At 38.9% G+C, this 16,585-nt stretch overlaps 2 protein-coding genes across 2 annotated transcripts; both read right to left on the bottom strand.

Moving 5' to 3' along the window:
- Positions 1–3,297: 3,297 nt before the first annotated feature.
- On the bottom strand, positions 3,298–4,370 carry LOC104220090 (zinc finger protein ZAT10-like). The gene has a single exon (XM_009770903.2). The coding sequence runs from the start codon at positions 4,224–4,226 to the stop codon at positions 3,558–3,560; it is 669 nt and encodes a 222-aa protein (XP_009769205.1). The 5' UTR covers positions 4,227–4,370; the 3' UTR covers positions 3,298–3,557.
- An 11,433-nt stretch (positions 4,371–15,803) lies between these two features.
- Positions 15,804–16,253, bottom strand: LOC138879466 (secreted RxLR effector protein 161-like). The gene is made up of 2 exons (XM_070159078.1): positions 16,165–16,253; positions 15,804–16,119 (listed from the first exon to the last, which is right to left on the bottom strand). The coding sequence occupies exons 1-2, from the start codon at positions 16,251–16,253 to the stop codon at positions 15,804–15,806; spliced, it is 405 nt and encodes a 134-aa protein (XP_070015179.1).
- Between the last annotated feature and the right edge of the window lie 332 nt (positions 16,254–16,585).

The following is a 16,585-nucleotide window of genomic DNA, read 5'->3' as shown; positions in this document are numbered from 1 at the left end:
CCTGCATTTCTGGAACGTATACAGGGTGATATATGTGGGCCCATTCACCCTCCATGTGGACCATTCAAATATTATATGGTTTTGGTAGATGCATCTACAAGATGGTCACATGTGTGCTTACTATCAACTCGCAATATGGCATTTGCGAGATTGTTGGCTCAAATAATAAAGCTAAGAGCACAATTTCCAGATTATGCAATTAAGACAATTCGTCTTGATAATGCCGGTGAGTTTACATCCCAAGCCTTTAATGATTATTGTATTTCAACTGGGATAACAATTGAGCATCCGGTTGCTCATGTTCATACACAAAATGGTCTAGCAGAATCATTGATCAAACGCCTCCAATTAATTGCTAGACCAATGCTTATGAGAACAAAACTTCCCATTTCAGTATGGGGTCATGCTATTTTGCACGCAGCAACACTTGTGCGGATAAGGCCCACAAGTTATCATAAAGTCTCCCCATTGCAATTGGCTTTTGGTCAGGAGCCAAATATTTCCCATCTTAGGATCTTTGGTTGTGCGATATATGTTCTAATTGCTCCACCACAACGCACAAAGATGGGTCCTCAAAGAAGGTTGGGGATACATGTTTGATATGAATCTCCTTCTATTATAAAATATCTAGAGCCGATGACTGGAGATTTATTTACGGCAAGATTTTCTGATTGCCATTTTAATGAATCAATATATCCAACATTAGGGAGAGAAAATAAGCAACTGAAAAAGAAGATAGATTGGAATGCATTATCACTGTCTCATTTAGATCCTCGAACAAATCAATGTGAACAAGAGGTTCAAAAGATTATTCATTTACAAAATATTGCAAATCAATTGCCAGATGCATTCACTAACCTACCAAGGGTGACTAAGTCACATATTCCAGCTGCTAATGCTCCAATTCGAGTTGATATCCCGACAGAACAATTAATTAAAGCAAATGAGTCTAAGCCATGCTTGAAACGTGGTAGACCAATCGGTTCTAAAGATAAAAATCCTCGAAGAAGAAAAGGAGCAAGTGATCAAAGTGAACATAACACAGAGGTAGTGGCTCAAGAAGAGCCCCAAGACGTAACAAATGATAAGACCTTAGGGGAGGTCCAGGTACCTAATAATGAAAATGAAGAGATATCAATAAGTTACATCTCAACCGGGAAAAAATGGAACCAAAATAATATTGTTATCGATAACATTTTTGCTTATAATGTTGCTGTTGAAATAATGCAACAAGATGAGGATCTTGAACCAAAATCTGTCAATGAATGTAGACGGAGAAATGATTGGCCAAAATGGAAAGACGCTATCCAGGCAGAGTTAACTTTACTTGGAAAACGTGAAGTCTTCGGACCCATAGTTCGAACACCTGAAGGCATAAATCCAGTAGGGTATAAATGGATTTTTGTGCGAAAACGAAATGATAAAAATGAAGTCGTTAGATATAAAGCACGACTTGTGGCACAAAGGTTTTCCCAAAGGCCTGGAATTGATTATATGGAGACATATTCTCCTGTAGTGGATGCTATCACCTTCAGGTATCTCATAAATATGGGAGTACAAGAAAAACTTGATATGCATCTAATGGATGTTGTTCAGCCTATTTGTATGGATCATTAGACAACGAAATTTTTATGAAAGTACCTGAGGGATTTAAAGTGCCAGAAGCATATAAAAGTTTTCGAGAAACTTGTTCAATAAAGCTTCAGAAATCTTTATACGGATTGAAACAATCAGGTCGTATGTGGTACAATCGCCTGAGTGAATACCTGTTGAAAGAAGGGTACAAGAATGATCCAATTTGTCCTTGTGTCTTTATAAAAAGGTCTGGATCTGAATTTGTTATAATCGCTGTGTATGTTGATGATTTAAATATCATTGGAACTCCTGAGGAGCTTCCAAAAACAGTAGACTGTTTGAAGAAAGAATTTGAAATGAAAGATCTTGGAAAGACAAAATTTTGTCTTGGTCTACAAATTGAGTATATGAAAGATGGAATATTTGTCCATCAATCGACATACACCGAAAAGATTTTAAAGCGATTCTATATGGATAAAGCACATCCATTGAGTACCCCGATGGTTGTGAGATCACTTGATATAAAGAAAGATCCATTCCGACCTCATGAAAATGATGAAGAGCTTCTTGGTGCCGAAGTACCATATCTTAGTGCAATTGGGGCATTAATGTATCTTGCCAATAATTCCCGACCAGATATAGCTTTCTCAGTAAGCTTATTGGCAAGATTTAGTACTTCGCCAACACAAAGACACTGGAATGGTATTAAACATATATTCAGATACCTCCAAGGGACCATTGATATGGGTTTATTTTATTCAAATGAATCCAAGCCATCATTGATTGGTTATGCAGATGCAGGATATTTGTCTGATCCACACAAAGGTCGATCTCAGACAGGCTATTTATTTACAAGTGGAGGTACAACCATATCATGGCGTTCGACAAAACAAACTATGGTTGCTACTTCTTCAAATCATGCAGAGATAATAGCCATTCACGAAGCAAGTCGAGAATGCGTTTGGTTAAGATCTATAACTCAACACATTCAGCAAACATGTGGTCTTTCTTCGAAAGAGAATATTCCAACAATATTGTATGAAGACAATGCTGCATGCATAGCTCAATTGAAAGGAGGATATATCAAAGGAGATAGAACAAAACACATTTCACCGAAATTCTTTTTCACTCATGATCTTCAGAAGAATGGTGAAATAGATGTACAACAAGTTCGTTCAAGTGATAATTTGGCTGATCTGTTCACTAAGGCATTACCAACCTCAATATTTGAAAAGCTGATATATAAGATTGGAATGCGTCGTCTTCGAGACATTAAGTGATTTTTCATCAGGGGGAGTAACTACACGCTGCACTCTTTTTCTTAACCAAGGTTTTGTCCCACTGAGTTTTCCTGGTAAGGTTTTTAATGAGGCAGCAAGCAATGCATATTATAAATAACTATGTACATCCCAATATTTTTTTTGTAAGTTTTTAATGAGGCACATTTTCTTACATGGACATCCAAGGGGGAGTGTTATGAATAGTTTGTACATTGGATACTACATTGGATGCTACATTGGATGCTCATGTTGTGAATAACTTAAAGATTAAATTTCCTATTTTATGTCTATCATCTTTACTTTTTATGCCTATAAAAGGCCATGTAATTGCAATGAAAAATTACACCAAAGTAAAAGAAGAAAACACTTCTCCATTCTCTCTGTTCTTGTTTACATTTTACTGTATTGCTTTTATTTTATAACAAATAGTAATTTATAAATCTGAAGCATGAAAAGTCGTATATATAAATAGTAAACGCGTTAACAATGTAGACTGACTACTCGCTTTGTGTATATTTAATTAAGAGAACAAATTCATAGCCAGAGCAAGATCAGTTTAAAAAATAAATTGAATCAATTAAATAATCAAAATCACTCTCACCAAGTGTATTTGATATTTGACACCCCCCCCCCCCCAAAAAAAAAAAGAACTCCCGCCCACCCAAGTAGTACTATAGTTAACTAATCAACGAACTAAACTTCTCAGAATAATTCAAGTTTGGTTAGCGGAAATTGTCGCGATTTCTTAGCTGGATGAGGACTTTCCACCTCATCCTCCCCGGAGCCAAATCCCGGCCAAAATTCCGGCAAGGGAGGAATATTCAAGTCAAATCCACGCTGGCTACTCGTGGACCCCACACCGTCGGATGATGTCACCTTTCCCTCGTAGTGACGCCTTTTGTGACCACCCAAAGCTTGTCCAGTTGGGAAACTCTTGTGGCAAACAGAACACTCGTGAGTCCTGCCACTAAGGCCGTTAGCTGACGTGGCACCGGCGGTGGTAGTGGAGGTGGTGGCGGAGTTTTCATTGACGTCTCCGTTAATGAGCTGTTTACGGTGACTAGCTTTATGTCCACCTAGAGCTTGATAAGATCCAAAAGACTTACCACACACTGAACACTTGTACAAATTCTTGGACTCTGAGGAAGTTGATATCAGATTCGTTGAATTAGTAGAATTACCGCTACGTGCAAGCATAAGAAGACAGAAAGCTAAGTATTCTTCTTCAGTAGGCTGTTGCTCCATAATACTACGTGGTCTTTTTGATCTCTTACCCTTTGTCCAAGATTCAAGGTAGTTGAGAGTAGTGTTTTCATACTGAAATGATGGCGGGGTTGGGGTTCTTGGAGAGTTCAAAGCTTCAAGTGCCATATCCTTAGTTGGGTTTTCTTGAAAGAATTAAAAACAAAGAATGATATTGTTTAGCAACTGCACTCAAAGAAGTAGTCAGTAAAGAATTTGAGAGAAGAGAGAAAGATTTGAGAACTTGGTGATTGTAATTGAGTGAAGTGGTAAGTATATATGGGGAGATGGAGTAAAGGATGAGAAAGGGAGGGAAGTTGCGGGAGGAGTAGTAGGAAGGTACTTAATTAGGTGGTTACTTAATTAATTGAATGAAATAGAAAAATGGAAGGAGAGTGGAGCACGTTTGAGAAATAGATTGATTGTTGATGGCCAAGTGGAAGGTGTTTACGTAATTATAAGTACAAGTGGGTGACTGAAGTCTCAACTCTCAACAAGGACGGCTAAGCGAGTATTTTATTATTAGTGCAAGATGGGGAATATGTAAGTTGTAGACTATGGACTCCTTCAAAAGTCAAAACATCTCTCCCACAAGTTACTAGAAATAAATATAATAGAAAAAGATTGAGTTATAATGCTGACAATGTAAACTTTTGAGTTTTGTCACACCTTTCTAGGTTAACACTTGATAAACAGATTGTTATCAAGTATATTATATTACGAAATACCAATATTAATTATAAAAAAATTATTTATAATTAATTACCTTGTAAAGTTACTACTTCAGTTAAGTATTTTTTATCAAGTGCGTAGAACATAAATTCAATTGACAATGGTTCTTGGTTTACGACAACAACGGTACTTTTCCTGAAAATTTACGGCTTATTCGACACTCTTGAACAGTTCATGCGTGTTTTGGGTATTTTTCTTCAACTTGCCAATGGCTTCTCAAGGGAAAGTAAAATAGAAGACGCTTTTAGCTTTATCAGCAGCCAGCAGCCGTGTTACCAACTTGCCAACGTTGACTGTCATTCGTTACTCTTCATTGGGTCTAATTAAGAGCTGGATATATACTGTTGTTGACGTATGTAAATATATATGCATGAAAATGGCCAACTGGACCTTATGCTAATGACTAATCCATGTATGTAATTAATAATTCTGGGCTTTTGTAGGCATGACGTCGCGTAACATTGTTCTTATCTTTACATGAAAACTCAAATTATTGGCTAACAATTATAGGGCCAATTTCCCACCGTACGTAGACGGCTGCAAAGTGAACCATTTGAATGTATTTTGTTGATACTGTAAGGAGTATTATTTTGACAAACGAAGAAATAAGATTATTATATTATACAGAATAGAATAACTCTTTATACCAAAACAACATATTAAATTTGTGCTAAGCAGTTAATTAACAAAAAAATGTGTACTCCTGGATATACATTGCTCTACAACAGTGGTAGTTGACCTGCAGGTTTTATCAACTGATGAATTTTCCTCGTTGTCCGTAGATGTCGAATTTGACCTAAGAAAAGATCTCATATGTCATTTATATATACCGATCTCATACTAAGAAAAAAAAAGTTATATCACTAAGATAACATTATTAGGGTATACAAAACCAAATCTCCGTGCGCTGTTGGTGACCATTCTAAAATTGGGTTTTCTAGAATATTTATAGGTCCTACGAGAACGTCCTGGAAACGTTCATAGTCCAGACTACTTCCACTTGCAAGTCTGTCAAGTCTGACCGCTGACCTACTAGCTACTAACTACAGTACTACAATAGTAGTATTAATCTGGCGTTTGTTCTATGGTTTGCAAAAGATCTTGTTTTTGGGGTCCGGAACTTAAATATTATTTTTTTTGACTCAAATTACCTTAATAGGTGTTTTAAAAAAAAATTACATTTCTATATATAACGTGTAAAAACAAGACGCTATACAATAACGGTAACGTCTGCCGTTAAGGTATATCGTCATTTATTCATCCGCTATATATATAACGCCCAAAAAAAAAAAACGCTATACCCTGAATATGGACCCACCAATAAGTGAACTGACAAACACAATAATTTAAATGTGTATAGCGTATATTTAAAGAACACTATACGCCGAAAAATTTCCATATCCCAGACTAGCATTTCCTATATAAAGTGGTTAGGATTTTAGGAAAATTCGTTCACATAAAATTTTAACTCCCGTTCAATTTTTTCGTGTTGTTAAATTCTGAAGCATTTTTTTCGTAATGTCTGAAGAGCGTAGAATAAGAGTTTTATTATATTGGGGGGGGGGGAGGTGAGGTTGTGATGGAGAATAACTCTGTGAGGTATAGTTTATCTCCACAGGGTCATGTTAAATTACCACTTATAATAGAGTGCGATAAATTGATATCGTTGTTATGCAAAAAAATGGGTGTGAGGAAACGTTCAGTGATACTTAAAGTAACCGGAAGATATCCGTATTCCGTCACTCCGCAAGGGGCTGCTTTTTACTCGGAGTTAAACATCTACGATGATGAAACTTTGAGGGATTTTCTGAGGACTCCGGATGAATATCGGGAATATCTTGTAATAAATATGTTGGATATGTACGTCAAGGTCGAAGACGTTCCAAACAATGAGGTTGCCGGACAGTTTCCGAATAACCCCCAGTCATCGGGTGGATATTCTGGAGGAGTTTTTGCCGGACAGGATCCGGATGAAAGAGTTTTCCTTGATTTAAACTTATCCCCGCCTGCTTTACATAATTCACAAAACGAGTGGTAAGCTTCAATTTTTCTTTGTGTTACGATGTACATTTTTGTTGTATTGAATTTGTATTAACTCTCATATATTTAACAGGGGGTACATGCCGGATATGAATTTTACAAATTTTGAACCCAAGCATAGTTTTGGTGTGTTGGATCATGGTGGTCCATCCGGGAGCCATCACCTTAATGAAAATGTCCATCATGGAATTTCATCACATTACGACTTGTAAGTGAAGTGATACGGCAATATGGAAAGTATTTATTAAATTCAACATCTTATTATTTTGTTGATTGTGCAGTGAAAACGAGCAAGTTGAACCAAATTTACTCACTCAATTGCCCGAAGACGATGTATTAAATCGGGATTTGGCAGATGCACAGAGTGAGGAAGAGAACAGTGATTACGACAACAATACTGATGAATTTGGAGATGAGACACCCTTTCTTCGTGAGGATGGTGATGAGGAGGATGAGAAGGAAGGACCTGATTTGACGAGAGAGTATGCTCCACCTCCCCCTAGACGAAGAGTGTACGAGTCCCAAGTGTCGTTACATTCAAGGGAGATTCCTTACCTTGATAACTTGCCAAGCATACCGGATGTGGAAGCTCTCACAAGGGATTTTGATGAATTCAAACAACAATGTGGGATAAGTCTAGACCAACGGTGCTGGCAAAGGGCATGCTTTTTCCTGATAAAGCGCGCCTAAGCAGGGCTTGTAAAATGCACAACATAAAAGAGTGTCGTGAGATGGCGGTATGAGGGTCAAGTCCGGTTGTATACAAGGTTTTTTGTCGCAGGTGGTTTTGGCCATGTCATTGGATGTTGCGTGCGAGCAAGAAGAAGACAGGTCTGTGGAAAGTGGGTAAATACATTCCCACCCACACGTGCGAAATGGACACATTCAACGAGAATCACTTCAACTTGGATATTGACTTGATTTCTCTTGTTCTTATTCCACACATCGAAGCGTCCATAAGGTATAAAATCAAAGAGTGCATTACAGCAGTCCACCAGGAACATGGCCATACCATTACTAAAAGAAAGGCATATCTCGGGCGCAAACGAGCGTTTGAAATAGTCTATGGTAACTGAGATAAGTCATTTGCAGATCTGCCTAGGTACATGGCTGCACTGCAGTAGTTTAACCCCGAGACGGTTATTGAATGGAAGCTTGAGCTGATTCAAGGTAAACCAGAATATACATTCAATTACGTGTTCTGGGCGTTTAAACCAGCAATTGATGGTTTTTCGCATTGTCAGCCCGTAATATCCATAGACGACACTCATGTCTATGGAAAGTACGATATCAAGCTGTTGATAGCCATGGCAGTAGATGCTAATGGACAGATATTTCCTCTAGCTTTTGCTATTTGTGCCAATAAAAGCAAAAAGACGTGGACACTATTTTTGAACCAGTTGAAAGAGCACGTTGTCAAACAACATTTCGGTATTTGTCTAATATCTGATTGGCACGGTGGTATCTTAAGTTCAGTGGAGAACTTGACTGCATGGCAAGAACCTTATGCCTATCATCGTTACTGTGTTAGGCACCTTAAAGCCAATTTCCAGAAGGCATATCCCAACAAGGATCTTCATGATTTGATGTGGATGACAGCAACAGACCACCAACAACATAAATTCCGGAGGCACATGGAATATATCAGGAAAGAAGACGAGGCAGCCTATCGTTGGTTAATGCGACATGACCTTGAAAAGTGGACTTTGCATGCAGATGGTAGAAGACGATGGGGAACTTTGACTACAAATGTGTCAGAGTCTTTCAACAGGTTATTGAAGTCGGCAAGAGGATTGCCTGTCACAGCCATGGTGCAGATGTCGTTCAAGCAGATGGCGGAGAGGTTTGTTGAAAGGTCTGCATCTCCAACGTCATTGATGGAAAGGGTGTTGAATTTATGCTAGTGTCAATTCAGAGATTTGAGAAATATAGATGGCGAGCACATTGGCATTCATTTTTGCAGTATGATAACGAAAGAAATATTTTTGAAGTTCGCACTGCTATCCATCAAAATCGAGGTAATAATGTACATACTATAAATGAATCTACAAGGTTATGCTCTTGTGGGAAATGGTCCATCTACCACATGCCTTGCTCACATGCCATCAAGTATTTCAACAAATTGGTTTAGGTGTAACCAACCATGTTGATCAACAATATACTGTTGCGAAATACCTAAACACATATACTGGGTAGATGCAGCTAGTGGGTGCTGAGCATTGTTGGCCGCTTTAACCATTTAAAATGGTGTGTAACAAGTCCTATTTGCGTCAAATACAGGTGAAGAAGAGAACGCGTATACGGAACCAAATGGATGTTAGTGATACCGTTTATGCATGTAGATGTGGTATATACTCGCAAACAGGACACGACCGTCGAAAATGTCCTTTGGGTGGCAATAGTAATCAAGCTCGAGGTGGGTGTTCTTCTATTGTGCCTAACTATTAATGAGTTTGTGTTGTAATATTTAGTTGTTTTGTTTATGTTACAAGATTTATAAAATAAAATTATGTTTGTTAATAGGGTAACTCATCTAGCAGTTGAAGATGATGCAAAAATCTCAGACTGACTAGGTTCCCTGAAGTGTTCGGGAACAAAACCCCTCCAAATAGAAGAAGCAACAACAACCTCGTATACTGGGTGATATGTACCTCCTCTGTATCGTCGGTGATATCGGGGTGTAGTAGCTCTAGGTGCTGTCTAATAGGGGTCAAAGTCAACCGACTAGCACCCGACGATGCAGTCCGTCCTGTGGCCTGAAACCCGTGAGCTGCTGCAACATGTCCAAATAAGCATCATGCGACATAAATCTGATAGCAATAGGTAATGAAACGGGCATGCCATCAACGGGCAGGCCATATAAAACCTCAACGTCCTGCAGCATGATGGTAGCCTCGCCAATGGGCAGGTGAAAAGTGTGCGTCTCCGGTCGCCACAGCTCAATCAACGCCGTAATCAAAGCCCAGTCAACCTATATCCGCCCAATCTTAATAATCCTATAGAATCCCATGGCCTGGAGGCAAAGGACTACATGCTCGTTCAGATGATGATGATGATGAACGAGCACTGATGGCCATTGGAGAATATGATGAAGAAACTGACGTAAGTGTCCTTCATCTCAAAGACAAGAATTATTTTTTATCTAAAGAAAGGCAATTTTAGTTGCTACTAGAGCAACTTGATGAATCTGAGGATGTAAATAATGAAAAGGAATAGATGTCAAAAGAATGTGTGATTTTGAAAGGTAAGTGCACAAACTTGGAACTTAGGGCTAGTGAAACTGAAAGTGAAAATACTGCATTGAAGAACCAGGTTCATGAAATTGACGCAACTATCCTATAGCTTAGATATAAAAATCTAAAATTGAAATTAGGAACAGGCAAAAAAACAGCTAATCACACACAACTCACTTTAGAAGAAAATGTAGGAAAAATGAAAGATGAGTTGTACATGAGAGATGAATAGGTAAGAATCCTAAGGGAGGATCTAAGCAAGGTCAAGCATGAGCTAGACAGAACTTGTAAATAGAACAGGTCATCTAATGCACATTCATGGCTATAAGAACACCATAGCAGCAATAGAAGAGGACTTAGCTTTGGGAACCTGGCACCTAAGTGGGATCCCAAAAGCAAGTACCTCACACTTCCTAAAAAAATATTTGCACACATTGTAGTAACACTGGTCACAATAAAAGTGAATGCATTGCAAAAGAAAAGGCAAGTCAAAAGAACAAAGATTTTGTTCAAGGGAAAAATAGGCTGCCAAGTTGGGCTAAAAAGAATTTGATTCACCCTTTTGCCTATAGAAAGTGACCCAATCTAGTTTGAGTTCCTAAAACTAACCCTTGATTTCTTTTTGCAGGTCCAAGTGAAGGTGAGTAGCCAAATATGGTATATGGATAGTGGCTGCTCAAAGCATATGACAGGAAGAAAGAACTAGTTCCTTTCACTTGAAGACCTTAAAAGAGGTAATGTCTCCTTTGGAAATGGGAAGAAAGGCGAGATCATTTGGGTTGGAAAAGATAGGTATGACTGATTCTCATTTTATTGAGAATGTCTACTTGATAGATGGACTAAAGTACAATATGAAGTGTATCACAATTGTGTGATAGAGGTAACAAGGTAGCATTCACCTCTACAAAATGCTTTGTGATTAATCTTACCTCTGACAAGATATTTTTGCAGGGAAAAAGAACGAACAACATATATGTTGTAGATCTATCCACACTTTTAGATAATAAACTCACTTGCTTAAGTGTGTTGGATACCTCCTTTGTCACAAAAGACTTGGGCATGACAGTCTAAGCCAACTCAACAAACTAGTCTCTAAGGACTTGGTGATAGGAATGCCTAAAATTAAGTTCAAGGAAGATAAAGTTTGTGAGGCCTGTGCAAGGGAGAAGCAGGTAAGATCCTCTTTCAAAAACAAGAAAATGATAAGCACTACCAGGACAATGGAACTGATCCATATGGATCTTTGTGGACCAATGAGAACATTGAGCAGAGGTGGTAAGAGATATGTTATAGCGCTTGTTGATGATTACTCTATGTTAGTTTGTATGAGTCCATCAAACAGTAGAATACCTGGTCCTCTATAAGATTCTACTAAGAATCCTAATAAAACAATATGTAAATAAGGCAAAGGATTTTTACGTGGAAAAATCCCACACAAGGGGATAAAAAAATCACGACCTACACCTGTAGGCTTTTAACTTCACTAACTTGTAAAGAACCTATTACAAGTCACTTTGCAATGACTCCTATTGCAAAGGATTTACTCAACTAACTTGTGGTACTCTTACCACAAGCCACTTTGTGACTTCCTAGTTACAAAGGCTTTTTCTAACTTGTGATGCTTTCACCACAAGCCACTTTGTAATTCTACAATTACAAAGACTTTTGCTTATGACTAAATCTAGTCACAACATAAACTCAAGGAGTTTACAGATTTACAAGAGGATTCCTAATCAAACGCTTCTAGCTAAGCAGTTTAGGAGATATAACAAGTACAATAACAAAGTTACAACTCAACTAGGACAACAACAAGCAATCTTTTAGGAACTGGTCCGTAGTTGCGTTCAACTTTGTTCTTCAAGCTTGAGGGGATTGATTTCTCTGTTTTGGCAAGAAGCTTGAATGAGAAAATGAATCCTACAAGTGTTGTTTTGTATAAAACTCATTGTTTTTACATCTTGATCACATCACTTGAAATGATGTGAGCACTTTATTTGGTTAGAGAATGAGTGGGCGCTGGAGACAGTGCAGTGCGGCAGAAACAGTCCCGTCAGTCACTTCAGTTCTAGCTGTGTCCAATTGACTTTGTACTGCTATGAGGAAACTACTAGAGTATCAGGCCCTTGTGTGGGTTCCTAGCTCCTGAAGCTGTAGCAGTTCACCTTTAGCTGGAATCCATTAAAGGTTGCAGTATAGTCCAAGTAGGTCAGGTTCCTTATCTGGTTCTTAACAGTAAGTTTGTTAGATCATCAAAACATAAGGCAAAAATATTTAAAACCTATCAATTTCACCCTTTTTGATGATGCCAAACTTAAAAATTATCAAGTGGTTTTAGAGCAGTAAAGAACCAGTTTAAGTAACAGAGGAAACACAGGGTCACAGGGTTCCCCCTAAGACTATGCCTTATCATAACAATGAGTTCCCCTGAGTTGAGTCCCATGTGTTCCCCCTAAGTTTATTTTCCCCCTTTTGGCATCATTAAAAAAATAGAATAACAGCACAAAGAAGTCCAGCTAAGCTAACTCATGCCATATATGTGCACACAATCATGGTAGAGAATAGAACACATAAAGAGAGTACTGGCATAATAAAACGAGGATTGATATTAATAAAGCTTTAAATATGCCTCTACTTAGAAAAAGTGAGAGGCAACATTGGACTTGTTAATGGGAGCAGTACTGTTTCATCCCAACCACACACAAAAAAAAAAACAAAAAACAACCGCCAAAACATAAAAAAAACATAACAAACATATCCAGAAACTGGTCACTGAAGGGGTACTTAAGGGGTACTAGGAGTAAAAGGCTTGGTAGCTGCAGCAAGTGTTTGGAGAACAAGGTCTATTCGGGCGTTTGCAGACTTTTGCTTATTGAGCAGTTCTACTTTTAGGTTCTTTACTTGCGCCCTGAGATCAACATTCTCCTGAGTCAAACGAGCCACTTCATCATTCGACATCGGAACCCCTTGGGCTTGCTGACCTTCCAGGATAGCATTCTCGGCATTTAACCGACGAATTTCCTCAGTTGTAATGTTCTGAGCATTTATAAGCTATGAAATGGTTGATGTACTTCCTACCCCCCCCCCCATACTTTTCCACACACTCGCGCTCTTCCAAAGTCGTCTGTGAGAAGGTCTGCTTCCTAGTCCCCACTTTGCCCGTCCGCAGTGGGACTTTAAAGAATTTGAACAATGGAGTCAACAGGAACCCATAGGGAAGGCCATGATTACCATCTTTGAAAGTGGCAACCTTTTGCATTTGTTCAATCATAATAGCTGGAAGACTCACAGGAGTAAAACTGTCCAGTTGCTCCATCAAGAATAGGTCAGACTTAGAAGTCACTGACCTCCTTTCAGCTCGAGTTAATAGAACTTTGTTAACCAATTCAAACAGCAGCTGGTAAATAGGAAGTACGACTTTCTTATGGATCTGGTCCCCTTTCTGGTTAGCATTGTCTTTTACCACTGCATTTCTGAAGTTATACTGGATCTGGTCCCCTTTCTGGTTAGCATTGTCTTTTACCACTGCATTTCTGAAGTTATACTGACACATATATCTTACACTGGACACACCGGCTGTAGGAACTTTTAAAATCTCTCCAAGAAACTTTACATCAAAGACAATGTCCACCCCATTTACCAAGGCACAAATATTGTCAGTATCAACTGGAAAGAGGGTAGAAAAGAAACTTTGTACCTCCTCCTCATGTACCTTAGGTGCATCAATTTGAAATAGATGCACCCAACGTTAAAACTCGACCATTTCTAGAACTTGGCGCATTCCAGCCATCTCAGAGATTGCTGGGTCAAACGTACGACCCAACAGAACTTTTTGATGCCTCAGGCGCACAGAGCCAAGGTGACTTTACTTCTCATTTTCTTCACAGAAACAGGTTCTTCAAAAGGTTCAGACTTGCGTTTCCCGGACTTCTCTCCACTGACTTTGCCTTTTCCCTTTGATTTGATTAGGACATCCTCATCAGTCATGGAAAACTCACTCACCCCCTCTTTTATCTTAGACTTAGATGTTGGACCTTTCTCTAGTGAAGTAGGATTAATCTTTTTCGAAGACCATCTAACAAGTGAACCAGGTTCATCTAGGGTTTCCTCTTCCACCTCGACTATAGGGATCGCCTCATCACTTACAGGTACAACATCTTTCACCAACTTTCTTTTTTTCTTCTGACTACTCTTCTTGCTCTTTTGAAGAGTAGAATATTAGGTCACTTTAACTTGAAGCCTGGTAGTAGGTAGTTTGATTTCAAACTCAGGGGTGGACACAACCCTCCGCTTACTTATGAATGCATTAAGACCCATATTATCTAGGTCTTCTTCATCACTGGATCTCATTTCAGGTGCTTGAATTTCCAGGGGCACAACATCGAATGCAGGAACAATCCTGTCCTAGGAATGAGAGCCCTGACCTGGGTCCTCCGGAGAGGGATCAGGTTCCTCATGTGATTCCCTAGTAGTATCTGCTACTGCATCCCCGCCAACAGCTACAATGGCCCCTTCTTCCTCCACACTTTATGTCTCATTTTTCTGAGATATAATCTCATGCAGTACACCATCAGCGGATACCACAAACACGGTTAAAACATTTTTCTCTTCCTCAACCGGTGCTTCCACCACCATGGAATCGGTAGCAACAATGGCAGAACTCTTTGTGACCTCAGGATTTTGACCTTGTTCTCCACTTAGTGGTTGACTGGTGGGAACATCAGATGATGGGGAGAACAGAGCAGTAGTTTCAAGGGTTTCTGAATTGGGAAGAGATTGGGAAATTGGGGGAGGTACGATTGTAGCAGTAGGAGTAATAGAGGGTGAGGAAGGCTCAGTGAAAGTGGAAGGTTCTATAGATTGATCAGTGATAGTTACAACTGAGGCAGGGAGATTGGAAGTTGTCTTAGCCATTGAAAGAAGTTGTATGATGATCCTTTTTGGGTGATTCTAGTGTAAGCCTTAAGGTTAAGAAGAGCAGAAAAGAGGGTTTTTAAAAGGAGAGGATAATTATGAAGATAGAGGAATAGGCACTGGTTCTGAAACGGCGGTTGAGCATGGAGAATTGCAAAATTTTAGAAGGGAGATAGAATGATTTAAAATGAAGAAACGTCACAGCAGGATCTGAAAAGTTGATGACACGACAGTTGTGTTTTGTACCCTTTTTTAAGACGTGTATTAAAGGATGCACAGAACTACTAACCTTTGGTATAAGAACTAGGTTCTCGACCCTTTTTCTTAAAGAATCAATCCTCTTTTATCATTCATGCATTGCATCTACTGCTTCTATACTCATCATGTGTGCTTACCTGCAATGGTATTGAAGTGAATTAGATATGGCCAAAAAACACTTTGAGCCAGTTATTTCTAGAAGGTAAAAGCCAGCTAAAGAGGAATCAGGTTCTCAATTGGGCTTTAAAAGCCCCAGCTTCATTCTGTTTCTTTTAAACCATTCCCTACTTAGTGCCTTGGTGAAAATGTCTACAATTTGATCTTCTGCATTGTAGAACTTCATACATATCAGCCCTTTCTCCACATTGTCTCTTAGAAAATGATGCCTCACATCGATATGTTTTGTCCTTTTGTGTTGAAATGGATTCTTGGCCATATTAAGTGCACTAGTATTGTCACATAGAAGGGGCACACTCTCAGTGAGTACCCTAAAGTCCTCCAGTTGCTTCTTTATCCATAAGAGCTGAGCACATCAGGATGCTGTAGCTATATATTCAGCTTCAGCTGTTGAAAGAGTCACTGAATTTTGCTTTCTTGTTCCCCAAGAGATAAGACATGAACCTAAGAAGTGAGCCATTCCAGAAGTGCTTTTCTTGTCCACAAGATAACCTGCATAATCTGCATCAGCATACCCAATCAGATTAAAACTGTTACCTGATGGATAATACAACACTAGGTCATGTGTTCCTTTGAGATATCTTAGTATTCTTTTGACAGCCTTCAAGTGAGATTCCTTGGGATTTGATTGAAATCTTGCAGATAGCCTCACACTAAAAACAATATCAAGTCTGCTGGCAGTGAGATAGAGGAGAGATCAAATGATGCCTCTATACATGGTTTGATTCACAGGAGATCCAGTTTCATCCATGTCCAGTCGAGTGGTAGTAGCAATGGGAGTGTCTATCACCTTTGATGCTTCCATGTCAAACCTCTTCAAGAGTTACCTAATGTATTTTTGCTAACAAATGGATATACCCTTTGGGGATTGTTTTACTTGAAGACCCAAGAAGAAATTCAGTTCCCCCATCATACTTATTTCAAATTCACTTCCCATGAGTTTTGCAAATTCTTCTCACAGAGAATCAGTTGTTGCTCCAAAAATTAAATCATCAACATAAACCTGAACAATGAGAAGGTTCCTTCCTCGTTTCTTTAAGAAAAGAGTGTTGTCAATTTTCCCTCTTTTAAAATCATTTTCCAGGAGGAACTTTGACAATCTTTCATACCAAGCTCGAGAAGCCTGCTTTAACCCAT

The sequence above is a fragment of the Nicotiana sylvestris genome, chromosome 10, assembly GCF_000393655.2.
Source record: "Nicotiana sylvestris chromosome 10, ASM39365v2, whole genome shotgun sequence".
Lineage (NCBI taxonomy): Eukaryota > Viridiplantae > Streptophyta > Magnoliopsida > Solanales > Solanaceae > Nicotiana > Nicotiana sylvestris.
The sequence above is the reverse complement of the archived record's forward strand: the minus strand, read 5'-3'. Positions and strand labels throughout refer to the sequence as shown.